This window comes from Pholis gunnellus (assembly GCF_910591455.1).
Source record: "Pholis gunnellus genome assembly, chromosome: 13".
NCBI classification, from domain to species: domain Eukaryota; kingdom Metazoa; phylum Chordata; class Actinopteri; order Perciformes; family Pholidae; genus Pholis; species Pholis gunnellus.
In genome coordinates this window covers 23,769,931-23,792,462 of record NC_136540.1, presented here as the reverse complement: position 1 = coordinate 23,792,462, position 22,532 = coordinate 23,769,931, and the positions used below count along the sequence as shown (strand labels likewise).

The 22,532-nt window shown below is 41.9% G+C and overlaps 1 protein-coding gene across 1 annotated transcript; it reads right to left on the bottom strand.

Annotated features, from left to right (window-relative positions):
- Window positions 1-736: 736 nt before the first annotated feature.
- cUnh21orf91 (chromosome Un C21orf91 homolog) lies at window positions 737-15,240 on the bottom strand. The gene is made up of 5 exons (XM_079172265.1): window positions 15,161-15,240; window positions 13,521-13,651; window positions 4,633-5,133; window positions 3,567-3,629; window positions 737-3,096 (listed from the first exon to the last, which is right to left on the bottom strand). The coding sequence occupies exons 2-5, from the start codon at window positions 13,645-13,647 to the stop codon at window positions 2,921-2,923; spliced, it is 867 nt and encodes a 288-aa protein (XP_079028391.1). The 5' UTR covers window positions 13,648-13,651; window positions 15,161-15,240; the 3' UTR covers window positions 737-2,920.
- Between the last annotated feature and the right edge of the window lie 7,292 nt (window positions 15,241-22,532).

The following is a 22,532-nucleotide window of genomic DNA, read 5'->3' as shown; positions in this document are numbered from 1 at the left end:
TTTGATGCCTTGTTGTCAAGGTTGATGTTTCTCAAAGTAATATGCTTCAGGCTATTTGATCCGAGAGAAGATTAACCAGACAGCATAGTGTGCATGTTTCCCGGAAATAACACTCATTACAATAACCAGGCTCATTTATAAACAGCATTTGTCCACAAGAGGGCGCCAAATCTCCATCTCCCACACAATGCACACTGAACAGTCTACAGCAGTCTGTTTCAAAATCCAAGAATCCACAACTGGGTAATCAGGTGAAAATATGCTGGAGTCAGCACTTATTCTGTGTCTGCATGTTTTGCATCATCTCTGTTGACAAAAGTCAACAGAGAGCAAAAGTCAAGAGACGCAACATAATATAGAACGATTTTCAATAGAAAATATGAAAAAATATATAAGAAATGCATCAAAATGTCTTTCTGTTAAGTGGAAGATCTGTACAGTTCTGTGCACAAATATTTACCGGGAAATGTGCAAATGTCCAAAGTGCAAAGACTATGTGCATGTGGGTAGATAGTGAAGCTGTGTGTTAATGTGACGCTTGACTGTGCATGAGGCCAACATTTCATCAGACAGTTTACAAAGCCAGTAAAAACCAAACCTGTTGATTCTGAAGAGCTGCTGTTAGATTGTTTTTTGAGAGGTAGCCATTTAATACTGTGAATATCAATCACACCAGCTGTCTTATCCCAGCAGAAGTGGTCACAATCAATCAAAATTCAAGCATGTCACATTATGTAGTAAAAATAGTTTTATTGAAATATTTTACAAAAAAATACAAACTGTCACTTAAGCACAAATCACACAGCATGTGTAAGGTCCATGAACACACACGCACACACAATAAATAGAATCCTCACACAACACAAATGCAGCCTTGTTCAACATTAGAAAACAAACAAACGAAGAGTCAAGTCTAAAGGAAGGAGCAGCCGGTACGCTCACATCGCCAGGAAAAGAGGACGACACAAGCGGATCCATCTTGATGTTCTGCTGAGCAGAGGCACAGGCCCGGGCATGTTTCTGCAGTATACCAACAGACAATGCATTCATATTTTAAAAGATAAAATAAAAAACCAACAACATACAACTGAATACTGAATAGACTCAAGCTGAATACAGTTATAGAAAGGAAAGCAAGATAAAAGATTAAAATGGAGCTAAAACTTTAAACCCTGAAAAGGGGTTGAATACATGAAATCTCTTACAAAGAGAGCAAAAGAGGCGGTGAGTTATTTCATACATCAATGGGAATATAACATAGTCTTTCCCCAGCTTATTACACTCCAGCGGCTCCGAGACCTCGTCTCAGATAACCAATATTCTTTTACATATTTGCTATTTGATAAGGCTTCTGATTCATGTGTCTCTTTCTTGCATAGGGTTCCTGAATGATAAGTTAACCAAAGCTGCAGGCTGCAACACACCGACCGGTAATACCATCGCCTGCTTTGTCTCCTATCGTTCAATAATCAGGGACCTCCATGTATTGCTGTGACATCGACTCTCACACATCAACACACAGAGAGGGAAACCACAGTAAACACTGCACACTAAAGATAAATACAACTAATTATAAAACATATACGCCACATGTATCATGAGAACAAATCATCTCCACATCAACACCTTTAGAGAAAAAAATAATCTATGGTTCATAATTACACAGTGACGTAAATCACTAAGCCACGTATATTTGAAATCAGTTTGGTATCGCATCTTCCTCTGCCAATGGAAGTCACGTGGTTGCAGTTCACGTTTGAAATGGAACGAATACAGACTTTGGTTTGGCAGCTGGATTTCTCTTTCAGTAACTAAACCGTTCTTCTTCCTCTTCAGTGTGTAGCCATACATAGGACTTGTGCTTGATAGCGAGACAGCTCTGTGCTAAATATCAAGTAAATCTCACCAGCAATGACAGTTACTATAAAACCAAAGGCTGAATTAAAAACTAAATAGCTATCACTTTATCACGGTAGCTGCTGCTTGTTATTTCATGGACACTCCTAAAGTAGTCATCATCAGCCTCACAGCCGTTGACGTTCACACTGGTGATGCATCTTTGTTGCGGAGATGCTTTAGGGGACTTTTTGGGTGTTGTCTTGCACCTACTTGTGCTCTTCTCCGGATTAGACTTAATCCGTCTTCAATGTGTTAGAATTTCTTTTACTGTTCAATCTTTCTGATCACCACCGTTCTCATAAACTATCAAGTCAAGATGGGGCAGGTTGAAGGCAAGTTAAAAACTCCTGCTTCAAGCCATTGTCAGAGCTGCAAGAAAAAGCTAAAACCTCGTTCATACTTGACGTTGGAACAGTGAGCAAACACTGCTGTGTGCCTGTTGGTTTGAATATGACCGATTCTAGCATTCTGCACCAAGCCATGTTATAAAAAATACTGTAACACCAGGTAACATATAACGTATTAAGCAGTATTTGAATATCCACGTCCAAACAATGAAAAACTGAAATGTTTGACAGCAAACTAAACAAAAGAAAAGAAAACCAACAGCAATCATTTCTGTTAAAATATGCAGATATACTGATTGTTTTTTTTCGTCTGTATTAAGGTACATTTTTTTAAATGTCCTCGCCGTGTACCGGGGCCTGGAAACCCTGACTCCCCGTTCCACCTGGTATTAACATGCATCGTGGCTACATGAGATGGGTTGGATTCAGGTCACATGCCAGACCCGGCCACCAGTAATCCTTGCATCATCACTGCAGCGACGAGAGCGAAGGCCGACTCAGCCCAGCCCGTAATGCTGCTCTAAAGCAGGTTTGACGACCCGACGGCACCGCGGTGTCGTAGAAGTCACTCAATGTACACAAAGGCTTTTTTCTTCAGCCTCGCTGCAGCCAGGACTGTGAAGTGTTTATCAGTGTCCTCCCACCAGAGGAGACAGAAGCCGCCAGCTCGTGCCTCACTCCACGGGGCCGGTGGTGCTGCTGCTGGCCTTGACCCCGGCCCTGCTGATGTGCAGCCAGGGCAGCTTGGCGCAGTTCTTAAAGAGCTGCTCGATGGCGATGTGACGCACGTGCAGCTCCGACGCCAACGAGTCTTTCTCCTGCACGGCCTCAGTGAGCTCCTCGAACACCTCTGTTGAGAGAGAGAGAGAGAGAATCAGTGGCTTCATTCACACACAAGATAAAGAAAACCAATAATAGTGATTACTGAGGGGGGCAAAGAGCAAAGACAACATGACAGAAAACACATCTGCTTAAGATAATAGGTAAGTGATGAAGAATGGAGTGAACGGACATGAGCGAGCACTAAACAGTGACCAATTCAACACTGCTGGTCACATGGAAGCAGCCGATGTGTTCTATAGTAGTCTATAGTAGCCCCAGGCTGTATTGGGTCTGGGAATGCTCTGAGTAACATTTATTTTTACTCACACAGCTTTTTCCTGAGGGCACCAAGAATGTAACATGGGGATGTATTACAGATGTGCATGACGGAGTGAAAATGTCGCATTTAAAATGTGGATGATTCAAATGGTGGAACTTTAGGTCAAAGGTTGTGCACAACTTATCACAGAATGCCAGTAAAAAAACAACAACACTTACTTTGAACCTGCATCAGCAGCTGGTTGTTCAGCTGATGGAGTTCATCCACACTCATTTTAGTCACTAGAAGAAAAAAGAGACAGATTTGATCAGAGAGTGAGAGGAAGCAGACACATTTATACTATAGTTTCAAGTTGTTGAGTGATGACCTTCCATCCTTTTAAATGTACAGAATCTCAGAGAACACAGATCTGTGGGATAGGTTTTGAATGTGTGCAGAAATTTTTCCGAAACACATATGTGCTACTAAAGTCCAGAAGTTTCTAGACTAATTAAGAGGAATTCATGCATCAGTGAGGTGAATAGGTGCCACGTGCACATCTGAAGAGAAGAGTATATGATGCTCACGTGTGTGTTGATAACATTAAATGAGACAAATTGATCTAAAAGAGAAGAAATACTTGAAAGTAATACAGAATGCCTGAGAGTCTTACTGCAATATATGCCATTAATAGTTTTCCTTTCCATAAATTATGACATTTACCACCATACGTTCGTGCATAAAGATGCACCAGAATGCAGGAAGTGGTTGATTGATTGTTTCCTGTCCAACGGCAAGATATTCAGATTAGAAAGCGTCGCCCAGCTCATGTAGCGATAGACACACACATAAACAGCGTACATGTGAAATGCCTGTCATCTTTCATTCATTCATCAAAGAATGTTAATAAGGGACCCATAACTGTACACGGCTCGCTCACATTCCTGCAGTCTGGAGTCATAAGCAGCTATAGTGGTGATGAGACAGCAGAAAGCCAAGGACATACAGTGTCTGGAGGTTATGCAAGAATTAATTCCTTCTCTGGAGGGATCCCAGCAAAGAGGGCGATGAGGGTCAGACCAAGTAAGAAGGTGTTTTCTGTTCCTGTGCTACCGTTTTGTCTGCTGCCTTTGAACTTACAAGTGTGCAGAAAGAAATCGCAGAGGTCACACTTAAGACGGAGAGAAGAGAGGCAGAGAATGCAGCAACGTATTGTCAACACTATCCTTCCTTCAAAAGACAGAACTAAATAATCAAACCTACACACTGATTAAAAACTAAAAGTAAAATCTTAAACGTGCTCACGTTCATCTCCGCTGTCGCCCTGGTGTCTGCGCTGTGTTTGTCCTCCTCCTTGGTTGCGACTGCGTCGGCCGTTCCTGCCGTCACTGGACCAGACGTCAGATTGCGCCTCCTGCAGCAGTCCCAGCCCCTCCACCGTGCGGCACTCCAACATCCCCATAGCGTAGTCGGGCAGCCCCGTTGCTTTGCCCGCGTCCCAGCACGGCGTGTAGCGGGGCACCTGGGCGTCCGACTGGGGCAGCAGCTTGCGGTCACCCTGCTGGCTGTAACAAAGGAGCTTGGCCCCCCGTCTGCCGGGGCCGATGGAGGAGACAGAGTCTTTGTTCTGGGCATACTGGATGATGCGGGTCAGTTTCTGGCTGAAGGCCAGCTTCATGCCCTCGTAGGCACTTCGGGAGACCTTGGAACACGACAGCTTCTGGTTGGCGATGAGGTGGCATTTCTCAAAGCAGTCTCTGTGGCCGCGCAGGGACTTCGAGTGCAACAAGGTAGCAGAGGAAACACCTGCATCCACACGGACAGGAAGCAATGAGTCAACAGGCACAACGCGTTTAAAGGATACAGCCACACTAACAACTGTCACAGTTATGAGTGCAACAATACAGTGACTCCAAGAGGCAGGGTTCCTAACACATACAAAAAGCATATGAAACAGTTAACAGCAAATAAAGCAGAGAGCTCAACAGTTATTGAGAAATGCATTACTCGCCCAACAAATGAAAGTAAACCAGTATGAAAGAGAGTAGAACTGGCAGATTGACCTGACGCGATCTCTCTGTGAAAGCTGCTTAATGTGTGGTGGATTAGCCAGCGGCGTGTTGAGATAGCAGGGATAATGCACTGACCCAGTCTCACTGCAAACACATGAAGCATATTTTAAAGTGTGTACTGGGCAACAGTCTGTCCACATGAAGCAGCGTTTTCATTGAATCTTAATCTGTTGTTGTCGTATATTCGGTTGTCAGAATCGTTATTCCGACAGCGGTGGTGTTTTAGTTTAACAAGTGACCGTGTTAACTGGTGACTTTCAGCCGAATGCTTGTGGTGCGCTTGTAGTAATTTAAGTAAATTGCCAGCGTAGATACGGTCAACTTGTTTAGGTTGCTTTTGTGATCTTTGGTGGTTATTGTCCTTGCATAGCTTGAGAAGCTCCTGCACTCCGCCACACTTCCTTTGCCACTTTAAACTACATTCCTTGGAAGTACCTCTACAGGGGAAAAGTAATGCTTCCTGCATCCAGTCAAAACAGGTCACAATGTAACCACTTTAGCACACACAGAGGAAATTAGGCAGCAAGTGGATCAAAATTAAAATAACCTCAGAGTAAAATGGGACAGGGCTTGACAAACAAAGAGAAGCTGTAGGTGAAAGAGAACGAGAGCAAAAACGGTGTGTGTGCAAGAGGTAGCAGCAGGTGAGGCTAAAGCGAGGCGTTCGTGTGAGGGCCTTCTTCTCACAGCCAGCCTTTCTCAGCAGACAGACGGACCGCAATGGAGATTAGTCACCGTTAGTCCATATAGATTTAACAGCTCACTTGGGCAGGTTTTCCTCACATGCCTCTCTTGACGCTTTAGACAGATGAGCCCAGGAAACCACAGGACATTACCAACACCTCGTGGCCACAGTAAAGTAGTCACATACAGAGCCCTCGTGTGTGTGTGGTCTGCAGGGCCTTGCTTACGGGCGCACACGGGACACACACACACACACACACACACACACACACACACACACACACACACACACACACACACACACACACACACACACACACACACACACACACACACACACACACACACACACACACACACACACACACACACACACACACACACACGGTTTCCTTTAACAGGGTTGTGACAGCCATATCCGATATATTGTGACAACCTGTAGCTGACAGGCCTGACACAATATAGGAAATATTAATATACTAAAAGTAGTTTCTTTGTTGCAAAATATCTTTGACTAGTAATTTAATAATGTTTGTTCCAACTGAAAAACATTATTTCCCATTAATGGCAAAACCGGAAATAGCAAATGAAGCTCGTCTTAGTATTATTGGTGAGAAAATGGATCGGATCAGAACAACAGGTTTTTAAGCTAACAGCAGTGGCTACAAGCAGAACTTCCTACTAGCATCACTGTAGCAGACTTGCTAAAGTTGTGTGAAGAGCAGAAATAATATGTTGACTGAAATGTAAAAAGAAAATGTGTTTAAAGCACCAATTTGTCAATTGGTGAATTTGTCAATATTACAAGACAATTGTCTTGTAATATCTCTGTCCGCGGTCCTTTCCTTGAGTGTCTTTTGAAAGCGTTCTGTCTGCCTGCAGGATCAAAACAAACAGTCCACACCTAATGGGGACAGTCAGCACACCGTATGTGCCTCAGGACATCGGAAGGTTTGAGACCATTACACAACTGTGTGCGTAGAGGTCTATTCTAAGCTTCTGCATAACTGTGTTGTGACCCGAGTGCCAAGAAAGACAGACCTTTACGATAGAGTAGTCTTGTGCAGTGTACAGCATCAGGTCTGTGAGTCTCCTGTGCGAGAATGTCAATGAATCTCCACACGCTTTGCCAATAGCCGCAGGAGCTTTCTGTCTATCAAACAGCCATGGTATAATCCGATCAGTCGCAGTCGTTGGACTACAACAAAAACACACTGACTACCACTTCCCCAGCAGGGAAATCATTGGCTAACAACCAGGCCAGTGCCCCACCAGCCAAAGACCTCACTCCAGCTAAGCAGCTTAGCACTACTGTCTTTCATGGCTGCACACATAAGCGCACGCACACACGCACACGCACACGCACACGCACACACACACACACACACACACACACACACACACACACACACACACACACACACACACACACACACACACTCTTCTCTGGAGGTGAATCAACATTGTTCGGCTGTGACAGTTAGAGACATTAAGCCCAACGACGCTGACGACCAATGGGCTTGTTGTTTCCTGCCCTGTTGTACAGAATGAGTCAAGGTACGTCTCTCATTCAGTGAACCAACTAACAGACACAAAGCACAGACACAGTCTGATGTCAAATCTGCTGTCATTATTCATGGTTTTCACTTGTTAATAAGTTGTTCCACAGAGCAAACATAAATAATGACACCACTAGAATCAGATCAAGTGGTCCCGGTTATTTAAAGCAAGTATTCCAATGCTCATAAGCTTTATGTACACAGAATATATTTTCTCATATACTCACACAGAAGCACCACTTTAAATATTGTGTTTACCACAGATGTGTTAATACATTTCTGGGAAATAAGTCATCAGCACAAAAAAAGCATAAAAGAAATGACGAATCAACCAAAGAAAACAATCAAAGTTGATTTATCGACTAAGAAGCAACAGCCCGAATTGCAAATTAATATTTAGTTGTATTTTATTCATACAAAGTTGGTGTGGAAAAGTCGAGAAACTGTTGGAGCAGCACCAGGAAGACCGATGCCTGTTACATTGGATAATTCTCAACAGCAAAGTAACCAAGGGAACGACGGCGTACTAATCCTCAGGCTGAAGAGAGATGACATCCCTTTGTTGATCTAGCCCTGCTCTTCATTTGGTGGCTGCACTTCTGCCCAAATGTAACTCAGACCTCCACTCCATAGTCTTGTGGTTGCCATCATGGAAAAGAGATCTGCGCCTAAAGTTCCACTGCCTGTAGTTGCGTTCGTAGTCTTTTATGTACGCTTGCGGCGCATAAAACAGACGCTGTGCAATGAACAGAGGGGCACATTTTGTCCTGCCTGGAGCAACCTTCTGCAGACTTCTTGTTTATGCTCAGTCTGTGTTGAGCCTTGACACACTTCAGAGGAGATGAACAAACGGTGTTGGGACATGTGGGACAGAGGTCAACGCTGATAAGGTGTCAAACACAGCTGCATGGCACGGTTTAGAAGAATCAGCAGCTGCACGAACCAACGTAGACGCCAACATGGAGGTCACATGACCAACACTGAACTCAAACCACCTGTTAACCCCACAGACCTTAAACAACAGTACAGAGTAGCTGCCATTAACAGCACAGAGTGCAACGAATGACAGACTTGTGTTACTACTAAACAAAAAGTCCTATGTGACCGTAAACCGGAGTAGACATCCATCAATCAACTACTTGGATTGCTCATTTATGAATTCCACAATTTGCACAAAAAATGTAAAGAAAATGTCAAATTTAGTTGAAAGTGGTTTGGGTGGAGAAAGAGACACGCAGCATATAAACTCCGGAGACAAAGCGTTGTAATAATTTCTCAAACACAAAGTGACGTTGATAGTCCCTTAAGTTGTTTGAATCAGTTATAATTGGTATGAGCAGCTGGATTGAGAAACACTGTACACACTATAAATGGTTGTGATCACAAATGATCTTGTGTATATTTGATATATAAACCCTGTAGTTACTATCTATTCATATGCTCTCCTTTGATTTACCAAATCAGTAGAAAAGGATATTCCCATATTAGCAAAAATTAAGCATTATAAAATGACAGACATAGCATAACGACATCTGATTGATCTGGAAATGTAATTATAATAAATCAGGCTAATCCTGTCAGAGCATAATTAGTACTTCTAAATGGCAATCATCTTTGATGATGCAAGTAAAACATGCCAGCCACTTACGAACAAATGTTGGGAAGAAAATTAATTCAAACAGTGTTTCTATTCAGAGAGAATGATATGTTTTATATAATATAATATTCTGTACATTATGAACTTGTACTGGCTGCTACCTTCCGATGGTGTGTTGTGTACAGTACAGTCAGTGGCAAGTATTCCTTGTTGGGTAGAACGACATAAACGGTATGTTTTTTAAGGCAAATATCAAATCTGAGCTGTGAAGACATTGTTGCGAGGAAACACTGACGAGTTAGAAAAATAGCAAATACATTTGCATGACACCTAGTATTAAGAGTTCAAGGCTGTTAAAATGATGTAAAAGCTCTAATAATATAATCTACAATCACCCAGTATCACAGGTCAGTTTACTGCAAACCATCACTGCTTGTTTCTACCAACAAGCCAAGAGAAAGTGATCTCAGTCAGTCACACAAGAACCGTGAACCAATAGTGTAACAGAGATACACGGCTACCTTTGCTATGGTCGCTGTCTGACACTCACATCCACAATGTGCATCACTCCACGGTGACAGAGGAGAACTGTCTTCATAGAGGTGGTCGCTCACATTGTTGTCACATTCGGTGGGTTAGACTGTGCATGTTAGTTTAGAGAAAGGCCATTATTTCAGAGTTGCAGGGCTGATGAAGAGAATCCACTTTGTGGGGAAAAGGGGCAATTTATTCAAACAAATGATATAGAGTCACATTGAAAGCGGTGCCATGCAGTGGGTTCATCTCTGGACCCTGACTGAGTTCAAGCACACAGCTACCACAGGCTCATTATCACATCATTAGACCTCTCTACACCCCAGGTTGAAGAGTTCACCCACAATGAATGAGCTGTTTAGAGGAGCAACAATAGCCCCTGTAGAGCGAGCAGCAACCAGAATCAGCACCGACTGCATCATTCCAGTCTCTCCCTGCTGGAATTTGCCGTTTTCTCCTCACTCCAAACACAGCTGGAAATCGCACAGCCAGGCCTCAGCAAAAAAATATTCTGTCTGCGTTATGTAAGCAGATGATATGCTGGGCTTTAGCTGAACCTGGCAGCTCAGCAGACATCTTGTCTGAAAAGAAGCCAGAGAAGACCAGAAGACTGTGGGTGAGGTGCTGGAGGGATCTCTCAGGTGTTTACACAGCACAGCTCGTCACATCCAATAAGGACAGTTCAAAAAAGGCCCGTCTGGTTTGAAGTATGCTGCAATGAGCAATCAGCTCTGAACAGCAAAGTCAGATGAATATTATAGTTAATGATACCACATTTGGCCATTTCGGGTGGTTTGAATACTCAGAAGAGAGAAAGCTAAAACCAAAGTGTGCCGGCTAATGTTTGGTTTTGTTAACGGTGTTTTGACTGTAAACTTCTCCCATTTGAATGACATATCTGGCAATCAAGTAAAAAACAATAAATACATTGCACAATCTTCTAAACTATTACTGCCTTGGCTGGAGGGAGGTCTGGCTTTCTTGCTAGCTAACAGAGCCACTCTCTTATCATGTGTTGGTGTTTGAGCAGTCATAAAGAAGCCATGATCAGGAAACGTCCTCCGAAATACACAAATGCTTTCAGGTTGAAACAGCAACACAGAAGATTACCAATGACTGCAGACTGGTTGAACTGGCTCTTGTTCTCTGCTGCACACTGTTGATGCTCAAGGCTGTGTAGCCATGTGCAGTACAAAGCTCAGATGGTGCAGCAAGCAGAAACAAAAGAAAGTAAGAAAAGCCCAGTTAGGCAGAGGTGGAGCAATACATAAAAAGACACAGTTTCTACTCTGTATTTTTTGATGGAATCAGTGCGCACACAGGCCAAAGCAGTTTCCTCAGGAAACAACCACTTGGAGCTAAAACAAAGGCTGCACTTCCTGGACAATTTTTTGCCACAAACAGCCTTCACATACTTCTGCACCTGGTGGTACTGTGGGCTCAAGCCTGGCTGATGAACAACTCTGTCAACATGAAGCTCATTCGTCTATTTGAATATGGAGATGAACGATTGCTTCGTCTTTAGCGGCTCTCGTTTGTGTTCAAATTCATGTACAGTGCTGCCGAACTTCAACTGTGAATTCTGTGTGCGTCGGCAGCTGACGTTTACACAGACAAGTCTGAACATCCCCGTGTCATGCAAGCCTCCGAGCTGATCTCAGGGCGGTTGTGGGTGGAAATGAATGCTTAAGAGTAAGCAGTTAACTCATAATGGGCCTGCTCTCTGCTGTGACAAAGGTACACCGTTGCAGTGGCAAGGTGTTCAAAAAATCTATTTAAAAAGAACATTTTAGACTTTAAAAGGGATGTTCCAACACATGACGAGTACGAGACAACCTATGAAAACAGTTAGTGTCTTTAGTGACTCTGGAGGAAACAAAGTTTGAATAAATAACCCTGCTGATGTCCTCCCATACTAGAGATTCAAAAACCGGTTGTTTCTGCTACCGCTGCCGATTCCTTATAACAACATCCTGATAATAAAGCAAATACTCCGATCACTAAAAGAAATCCCGTTCATTGCATGTCTTTACAAGCAATCCTACAACAGACCTGGAAGTATTTTGAGCTATAGTTCTGACTGCTATGGGTCCTCTGGTCTAGAAGACGCTGCCCGTTGTACAAAATCAATGACAAGTTAGAGCATTGTAGAGAGATTGTTCTTAAAAAACCCCAAAACAACGAGAAGCCATTCTGCTTCTATTGCTTCTACTAAATATTCAAAACCAGCATATAGCAAGATGGCAATGAATATTCAGCAGCAGTAATTCACCCTTGAGATAGCATGATATGGTTTGGAACGGAGCGGCACTGGGAGGGAGTGTTTGTGTGCACGATAGATGAAGAACGCTCTCTCCTCTTCACATGTCTGTGCACTCCGTGTGCGTGTGTGGACTTTTGTTCTCTTCTACTTTAACGAAGGATGGCACAGGAGGAATGAACCGTGGATATTAAGTCTGTAGTCTGCAGTCTGCAGCCACACGGCTTGGCCTTAGTTTCCAATCAGCCGTGCCTGAAGTAGCCGCATGCAGTTTGGCAAGCCCCCCATATTACACAGATCAATCCTCTACTACGGCTTATTGTTTTCAATAAGTACAAAGTCTGTTATTTAGGCTTTTTCACATTACTGTATGCACTGTACATGCCAGCAAACCCAGGCTGTGTCCGTCTACCATATTTAAATTACATTTCTGCTGAATGAGGATTAATGAGCTTGCAAGAAATTTACTGACACAACTTAAGTTAAGTATTGTTCTAAACAATGCTTGACTCTGAAGACTGAAGACTCTTTCACGGCACACAAAGAGCAAAGCGATTAATCAACACCCCCACGCTCAGTTCCTTTACACCACAACAGACGAGACCTATAAATCTTTTGTGCATATGCATTTTCTCCTGCTGTCGACAGAATGATATACCACTCTGGGAGCTCTTAGTCAGCTATATTGCACCGTTGTACAAGTCGCACACAATCATCAAACTGTGCAGACATAAACACGCGCACACTGCTTGCAGAGTCTTTGTGGATCTATGAGACGAGTGCCCAATGAGAGGCATATCTAATCCCTTCAGATTTGTCACTCTTCTTCAAACAGGCCACTCATTAATTAAGAAATGAAAAAACTTCAAACGCATGCTCTTGAGTTTGAGTGGCACATCAAACGGGGGAATCACAGTGGTCTATTTTAGAGAGGGCTTCGGTCCTGCAGGCCCATTACCCTGCACATAGCTTATATGTTCTTCCTGTAGAAGATAAAAGAAGCGTTTGTGGACGACCATCATACGGCACATCGACACATCTGAAAGGTTCCCATGCTAAACTACAGCTCTTGGCGCAAGTGCATATTTGCTGTGATGGGAACATAGATCAAAAAGAATCTGGATGTTTCCACAAAAGTGATTTGTTGTGCGATCCAAACGCTGGAGACTCTTGGCAGCTAAGACCGATGCTGATCTATCCACATTAGAGTGTCTCTATATGAACCCAGCCAGGGAAACTGGAAATGAAGATGAATATCAAAGCTGAATCCCATCAGACACATTGAGTGAGGGTGTGTGGGCTTTTCAAGAGTTGGGGAGGTCACGCTGTGGTAACAAAAACATCATTAAAGAGCTTCACTGCATACTGTAAGCTGCAGGTTGATTTGAAACATTAGCTAGCACAAATATATCAGCTGTCTGTGAGGAGGGCCTTTACATCTCTTTGTTTGCGCTTCATTCTGGTGAGCAAACGAGCAGTCGTCTTACCTTCAATGCTGAGCTCAAAGCAGACATGGCAGAAAGACATGGTCCCCGTCTCCGTCTCTAGCTTGCAGACACTGCAGATATTGTCATCGTTCAGATCGATGTTCACAAACTGCTCCTCTTCATCCATTGTGCTTCAGGGAGAAGCAAAAGAGAGCACATGGCTGAATACCAGCAGCTTGCACAACCACAAGCCCTTTTTTTTTTGCTAATTAGGTCACATTTTCAAATAAACTTATTAAAAATGCATTTTTTTGGTCATGTCAGTGGGGGGGGGGGGGGATATTTTTTGGATGGCACACTATTTTTGGTACGGAACACAGTAAAAGAGGCTGTGTCCTTTTTCAAATGTTTTTAGTCAGTGATGTTATTGACACATTACCACAAAAGCGCTCTCTATTCGCTGTGCCAACATGCTAATAATGGATCCCATGGTAATAAACACAATCGGATGTCATTACCATGTCGTTAACAAATTACCCGAGGGAAACACATCTGGTCAGCTGCACAACACCCACAAACTGTCAAAAAGCAGCAGCAAACTAAAGATTAGATGAAAGATAAATATCTGCACCGGTGTAGCTTTCCCCACAAAACAATTAGTAATATTGGTGTCAGTGTTGCAATATCAGACATCCGCTAGAGACCATAGAGTGGTATCTGTATTGATCATTTGTGCAACCACTAACCAGAATATGCATCACTGCATAGTTTATTGTATCTAGCATGCTTTTAAATGCATTTGAGAAACAAGGGACTTTAGTAAGTCTGATGTTTCTCTTGAAAATTCAACTTGTCCTACTTTTCCAACCACATAACAAAAAGGGTATTCAAGGTTGCTGACATTAATTGGTGGAAATTAATTTCACCGTGACAGCTATGAGGACAAAGCTTTGCCACAAAATGAGAAGCAAATACAAAGACAGACATATTGATTTTAAACACAGATATCTGTATGTGCAACTAGGTTTGAAAAACAAAACACCATGTCTCGTGACGTGCCACAGATAATAATGTTATGGTGCTGCAGATCATGAGCGCTGGTTATCACGGAGTCATTTTGAGAGCTTTTATGAGAACATGAAATCCGTCAGTACAGTGACACAACGTTTGACAGAGATGTTTAACTGTTCTGAGTGTTATTTATACCTCTCTACTATCTACCAGTGACACAAATCCAAGAAATTCAAGTTAAGAAGCTGTGATACTGACCAGATATAGCTAGCGTTATATTGGTGGACACTCAACGCTGTTTCAGAAGATTAGCCAGTGGTAGCAATAAAGGGGGGGGGGGGGGGGGGGGATTTCATCTTAACTTTTCCCTTCGTTGGGTTAACATACAATTTCAACTTCGCCGTAACGTATTTTTTCCCCTTGACAGCAGTTTAAATACCTGCATGTCTGTGGAATTATAGTTCGGCTCGAGACAGTTTAAAGTTACCCGAATGTCTCGCGTTAACGTTAAAGCGTCCACCAAACACAGGCTAACCACAACTGAAGCTAGCAGCGCACAGGCATCCTCCGAGTAACGTAACTCTGCTCTGGCTGCTTCGTGACCGTTATTCGGCGTTGTTAAACAGCGAGGTATCCAACAAAATGACGGTGCCACCAGTATTTCAGAACACCACTTTTGTAAAACTCACCTTTATCTTAAAGAGTGTGTGTTGGCCGGCTGTCCCTGTTGTGTGTGGACCCCTCGGTTCTCCTTCGCCACGGTGAGCACACAAACACCAGCGCGTCACGGCAAATCCGGAGGAACCTCTCTCCCCTCTCAACGGAATGAGCCACTCGTCTATTTGAGGGGTGACAATATTCGTCATTAGTTTAATTATCGACGACTCTGCCCTCAGTAAAACAGGAACAACACATATTAATTATATATGAAAGAAATACATATAATCGTTTCATGAAGTGCACTCGTTTCATTACATAAGCCACTTTTGACAACAGTACCCATGGATACACCCCCACGGTTGAAACAAGGTACATCTTTCTAGCGTCATCAAAACATTTCCCTGTAAAGGAATAATTCGGGGTTTGTGGTATAACTATGTATAGTTGCCTAATAAATACAAGATAGTGATAGTAAAGCGTTCCCCCCGTTGTTGAATACATTATATGAGGCGGCAGACCTTTATTTCAGCCTTCTCTTACCACTTCAGGATATTCTGTTTTCATTCTCCTTCCCATGAAGTCACACGTGGGGAATTCCCGCGAAAGACCGATAGCAATAACCGTTAATGGCTTTAGGGGTAATGTGCCATTGTTATTTCGGAATAAATTACTTCGTAGACATTTTTTTAAGTTGTTTGGCGAAGTATGTTCAATTTACTTTTTACCAGTGCTGGGTTTTACTATTTAACCCAATCTAGTGCGTGAAATTAACTCTATTGCAGAGTTAAATATTGCACATATGATCCCACCCAGCAATTGAGTGGAACTCCTCTTTTCTTATATATCTCAGTAGCTTAACGGTAGTGTCATCAATCAGAAAACCGATGTTTGGACAATTTAATTTAATTTTGTTCAAAGTATTCAAAGTGCCCTTGGGCAAAGAACGTAACCCATAGCCTACTCCTGACGTGCAGCTACACGTTATTTCCTCTTTAATTGCCTTGCTTTCATATAAAATAATAATGATTATAAACTTGTGATAAAGAATAACAAGCTGAAACTTGTTTTGTTGCAAAAAGTGGGCAGTATGACTTGGATTAACAAAAGATAAATGATCATTCTGGAGGTTTTTAATGGGAACCAAATTATCTGCAGAGGTCTCATCCTCTCCAAAATAAATGGACCCGATGATTAACTTACTTTCCTGTCACCACAAGGAACTCCTGCTTCTTTGTAACATTAATGTTACAAATATTAAGATACAAATGTGCAGTGTGGGACAGTGAAGCCAGGTGAAAAATAAAACCAAGAGACCGCCACAGATTATATTGCAAAATTCAAAAAGGCTACCGATAACGTCACTGTCCATCAGTGAATGCTAGTTAGCAAATGTTAATCTAGGTATAGTCGATGATGTTACAAGACAAAATAAAAACCTGAAGTACTGAAGTATTTTCTGACATAAAAACTGAACTGTAGTGGCTGGAAATGTCAACTTGATGTATAGAACATCAAATTACATCAAACAGCAAAAAAGATACTTGAAACAGGATGTTTCCTTAAAGAGACCAAACCCTACTCATGATACAGCATATACCCGCTGTTTGATTTGCCTGAGAATATTAAAAGCTGCACATTTTCTGAAATCTATAAATTATCAGCGAGCAGCAGGAAGGTTAACAGACCTGAGTAACATCTCTGTGGAGTCTGGGGGGGGGGAATTAAAAAACTAAACAAAAACTTGATGCAGGGCTAAGATAAAATACATATATACTCTTGCTTGTCAATAGTCAGATGAAAAGATTGATACCATTCTTAAGAATAAAGCCAGACCTAGCGCTTAGCTTGATTCGTTAGCTTAACCAATCGCCGGCTGGAAACAGGAGCACTGAATCTCACAAAATAGTGTTATGTTGTTGTAAAAAAATGTTAAAAAACATCAAACTTCTGCATAATTTAATTATTCATTTTACAGATATTAAGATAATACTGTGCAGTGGGACAGTGAAGCCAGGTGAACAATCAATCTGTGGAGACCGCCACAGATTATTTAGCAAAATTAAAAAATACTGTCGCTAACATTAGTAGGTAGCAAAGGCTAGTTAGCTAACGTTAACTTACGCAGCTAGCTAATGACGGTACATGACACAGAATAAAAAACACTAACCATTACCTAATGTTTATTGTATTTTTACAGTGAAATGAGATCATGTTACCGCAATGTTTTTTATTAAACTTTCCTATTTCTAGTTTATGATACTTGGACTTTTACTCCATTACATCTCTGGGGGAAATATAGTCACAAATTCCTCCATCCACAAGCCTTGACAGTAGTGCAGACTATAGTATTGTGTAAGACCGCTCTCAAGTGACTAAGACTAGCATTCATTCATATATGACAGTGTGATTCACTTTGTCCATCAGGGACCCTGAGTTCTGCATATTTATTGTGTGTCAATTGGCTTTTGGTAATTTAACTAATTGAAATTTGTTTTTATATAGGAATATACACCATATGAACTAATATGATAAGGGATTTGAGGCCTTAATTCTTACAGGCCCTGTGTTACAAATGTACATGACGCATATTCATTAATACATTAGTATTTAACCAAGCCTGACAAACACACTTGATATGTCATAGGTAACTTAGAATTATCTATTCTGCAGAATATGATCCAATGTGAATTTGCTTTGAATTTTATTATGTTTTTGAATAAATACAGTTCACATGTTTTCATGTTTGTTAAATGAATGATAAGCTAATTTATTTAAATGAATACAAATCAATAGATTAGCTTGTCATGTTGCCTCAAAATAACTAAGTAGTTTTGTTGCCTAAACTTACCAGGTCGTTACATTTCACAAAGTTAAATATAACAGTCATATATGTTTTCTTATGAGTCATCGGTAAAGATCCTTTTTCTGTCGTTTAGGTATAAGGATGTGTTGGTTCAAAAAGTAACAGCAAGCCAGAACAGTACAGCATTTGCAACATTGTTAGAGGTTGTCATCCATCCACATCCATCCACTGATCATTTATTCTGACTGTGCTGCTAGGCCCACATGTATCATAAACAACAAACCGAGTAGTCTAATTAGGCCACGACACAAATTTGAAAGTAAATGCCTCCACATAATCAGGGATTGTGCTGATATCTCACTTACTCCATCCAGTTTTTCAGTCAGTGTTTTACTGAATGACTGCATGGCCCTGTACAGCCACAACCTCTGCAATGGCAGGCCACTGTAGGCTAAAACATTATGCACGTGTCAGTGGCATTTAATTCAGAATGCAGGATACACTGTCTGTTCAGTGTATCCTGCGTGTGTAATGAGCTGTTGTATATATTACAGGATGATCTAGCAGATGGCATTGTCAAAGAAGGCCGCTCTGCCACTTAATGTATGCTAGACTGCCAGCATTTTGAAATAAACACGCCGCACCTCTCCTTTTGCATGCACGAGCAGCTGGGGCTCCTCTGAATGAATTTTACCTCAATAAATCATCATTGACAAGCGCTCATGATAAACTGTTGTTGTTGTTGTTGTTGATTTACTTTAAGTTAAAGCACATTGAAGGAGGTTAAATGCTGGAATGGGACTCAGTGGTGATGCTTATATGGACTCAAAAACATTGAGCTTACAACGAGTTTGTGCCATCTACTGGCCAAAGTGCAGCATTACAATGACAACCAAAAGATGCATGAAAGTAAAGACCCAATACAATGATCTCAGACCCACAATAAACCTGGTTATTAAATAAAAAAAGCCCACCAAAAAGGTGATGAAATAGCCTTCTCGCTCTGCACTGTCCCAACCTCGCCATGTTACAAGCACACTCTTTTTACTGTGTTTTTACTGGTTGCGCAAGCTGCATCCCACAGGTTACACACTTTACATGTTGCACACCACATCTGCCCCCAACATGTCCTGGAGCAGAGGGCAGAAACACAGCCAATAGGGGATACATGTTCACGTTGTAGTACTGTACTTTGTTTGTTTATTTGGCAACCAAGGCACGGCCAGCTGTGCAGCCACCTTCACTGTTTACCTAGATCACACGGTAATACAGAGTGTTGGTTATAGCAGGCTGCCAAATTTCTAAACTATTCTCAAACACATTCTCAACTAGCCCTCGTAAAGCTCATGCTAATACATGTCTATAAGCCCCACTAGCATACAAATAAGCTGACAACATCGTATGACCTCATGCTGCTTCCACAGATCAGACTTCATTTGCGTTTATGAACACATCAAGTTATGCCAAAGCTGGAATCAAAGGTGCCAAGACTGATGTCATCTGGAAACAGATCGAGACACGTCCCAGAGGCACATGTGTTGACACAGTGGCAACACACAGGTTACTGTGTGACGATATTTCAGCTTCACAGATGCCGTGTAGACTTTGACCTTACCACACACAGAGATTATGTCCTCAGACTTCACCTATCCAGGAGTCCACTTTTTGCTCCTAATGTTATCATGATTAGACAAACAATTTAGGTCACCAAGTGAAATGCAGCATTTTAGTGACTGTTACAAAATGTTACAATGTAATAATTGGCCATGGGGTGGTTAAACTCAGTAAAATAAGTAAGTCATGAACTGGGGAAATTTCATGGGGTTATATAATTAGTTAAAATGTTGACCTATTCACCTGTAGTGACCCTATCTTCCTCTCTTCGTGCTAATTCTAATTACTTTCCCACATTTCAATGGTGCATTCAACCTTTGCTTAGTTAACCATAAATCTCATAATTCATCAGCGCTGAGTGCGCCCACATCCATCTTTTCACCCTGACGCTGCATCCACATGTTGCAGCTTGTCTCAGATCTCGTTCAGCAAGTTCTGTGAGATTAACATAAGGGGAGAGGAAAAAGAAAAGAAGAAGAAGAAGAAGAGTGGGGAGAAAAACAGCCCAGAGCAACCTGTACGAGCTATTTTCTCCCAGCAACCAGTCACAAAGTGTAGAACAGATGTCGTTACTATTGGCTGCTGCTTACATGTTTCCAGATCATCGGCAACTGAAACCGAATGTGTGCGTGGAGGAAACGAAAGAATAAGTCAAAGCTTTTTTACTCTGAAAGATATACTTTGATTTGTGTTCCCTTTTTAGAAACAGCCCCTGACCCACCTTTTATTGATGAGAGCCTTGCATCACTACAGCGTGTTCATGAGGGCTTTGTTATTGGTCCGTTGGAGCAGTGAGGTGTGACTCAGACAAACTGAAAAGTCCCTATCGTACTCAAACAAAGGAGCAACGAGACACCACGTCTGACAAGAAGGAAGTCTTGCAATCTTAGAGACACTCGCACACACAACAATTAATAAGAAACTGTGATTACACAAATTCCTTTTAGCTGCAACATACCATAGTATTGTATATTGTTATGATGCATCTAATGTTGTGTGTAGATAGATGTATCATATCGAATACCCCTCTAAAGGTCATTTAGTTAATTAGGTTGCCACTGCTGAAGTCATTTAGATTAATCAAATTTATTCATCAATCACATTACTGCTCAGCCCTTATAAGATTATGTGGACAGTGATGGAAGAAGTATGGAAACCTTGGTGACACCTTAATTTAACCCACTTTACTTTAATAAGCACATGTTAAATAAACCATTTATTAAATTTTTTTATACTGATAAAAAGTACAGAAGTCATGAATAGTATATATTCAGACAGTATGAGAACAACATATGTTTGTTGAACATTAAAGCATGTGAACATGTTATAGTAGACTACCAAAGTACATGTATGAACCATGAAACCATGCATGACATGTCCCCTTTAAATTAAACTCCTGTGCACTTTTTTCATCACCATGTTCACTATTGAGGCCGCTAAGCTGTGGGCAGCAGGCTGCGCCCAGGCCTGAAGAACACAGCGTGACCTAGGTGATCTGACAGGTTACGCCCCATCCTGTCAGTAAAAAAACAACAAACAACCCCTTCATTTCTGTTGGGCTGCTCCTCAGCGTAATGGAGACTGGGCCCCCGGGCTGGTGTCCTTCCCCCCGGGCCCTATGACTAACGTGATGGTAGGGGGACTGACTTCGTCCATCTTTCATCAAGGTGTGATGAACAGGCTGAACTCTGAACTGAAGAGAGCTGAACAGTAAGAAAAGGATATGACTCATGTATGTATACAGGTAAACCCTGGAGATATATTGGGCAACCAACGTGTGTTCAAATATGAAATGATAATAACCGTAGCCCAGCCTACAACGTTTGGGTCTGTAGAACGTATCTTCCTGCTAAATTGCATTACTGTATATTCTTGTTGGGAGTTATTTTATCCCCAAATTATTTGACTTTAACTATTTATAGGCTGTAATAGGTGTAATTCAAATTTCAACACATTTGTATCTATGATATATTATGATGTATGGAATCAACTTTTCGGTTTGTACTGTCAGTATGTTTTTAGAATTACATCAAAGTATACAATAATCCATCAGTATAAAAATACACATTTTTATGTTGACTGAACACTGGTGATTTAAATGACATTGTTCCTGGTTTGTTGTTAATAGAAGAGAGAACTGTAGCCCAGAATGGGAAAAAAACCTACTGTAAGTTACTGTATGACACAAACCCAACCCACCAGTCTATTAGACATGACAGCAGGCTTGACTGGAGATAGGACCTGAGATTAGGCAACAGCAGAACTATTGTCCTCCCCATAGCTGGAGCTGAGACAGATCACCAGGCAACTGGCAGGATAGGCCGCTGTGTACACACAACAGGGGCCTCAGGTTACACACATTTCACCGGTTATCTTCCAGGCTCTCCGCGAACACCAGCTATAACAACGGGACAATTGCAAGCAAACGCTCAGTTTCTCATATTACGAAAAACCGAGCCCTCGAGGCGTCAGGGATGGCATGTTGGTTATAGAGAGTGATGAGAAGGAGAAGTGGTCTAAGGAATTAGCCAACAGGCTGCAATTGCAGGTAGAACATCATCACCCCTCCTCGCTCATTTATAATCTTACAGCCTGTGATCCCCCTCGGGGGCAGTTCCCATGGTCTGTGCCAACCTGAGCGTGCTCTGTGGGGTCCGGAGCAGAGACATTATAATAATAATACTACAGGTAGGGCTGCAGATGCAGACATGCCAATCCTGCCTGACACACATGCAGGTGGAGCGGTGGAGAGACTGACAGACTGAAACAAGACGCTTTCTCTAACAAGCCTGCAGAGACACGAGGAGATGAAATGAAGTTTAAAAAAAGATATAATGTTACTTGTTTTGGAGAACCAGTGTAACTTTACATAATCATAAGTTGAATGGAAATAGAACATGCACATTGTTTTGTGGTGAGGAGTGTAAGAGCTTTTTCATTCCGAGTGTTACCTTTTAAAATGCCTTGATTCTATCAACAGGTTC

What these genes read in the sequence shown, in the direction of transcription:
- cUnh21orf91 (XM_079172265.1), bottom strand. Translation starts at nt 13,647, where the DNA reads ATGGATGAAGAGGAGCAGTTTGTGAACATCGATCTGAACGATGACAAT. An exon ending in GGGCGACAGCGGAGATGAAC is followed by an intron (nt 3,630 to 4,632) that starts GTGAGCACGTTT and finishes TTTTTCTTCTAG; the next exon opens with TGACTAAAATGAGTGTGGAT. An exon ending in GCTGCTGATGCAGGTTCAAA is followed by an intron (nt 3,097 to 3,566) that starts GTAAGTGTTGTT and finishes CTCTCTCAACAG; the next exon opens with AGGTGTTCGAGGAGCTCACT.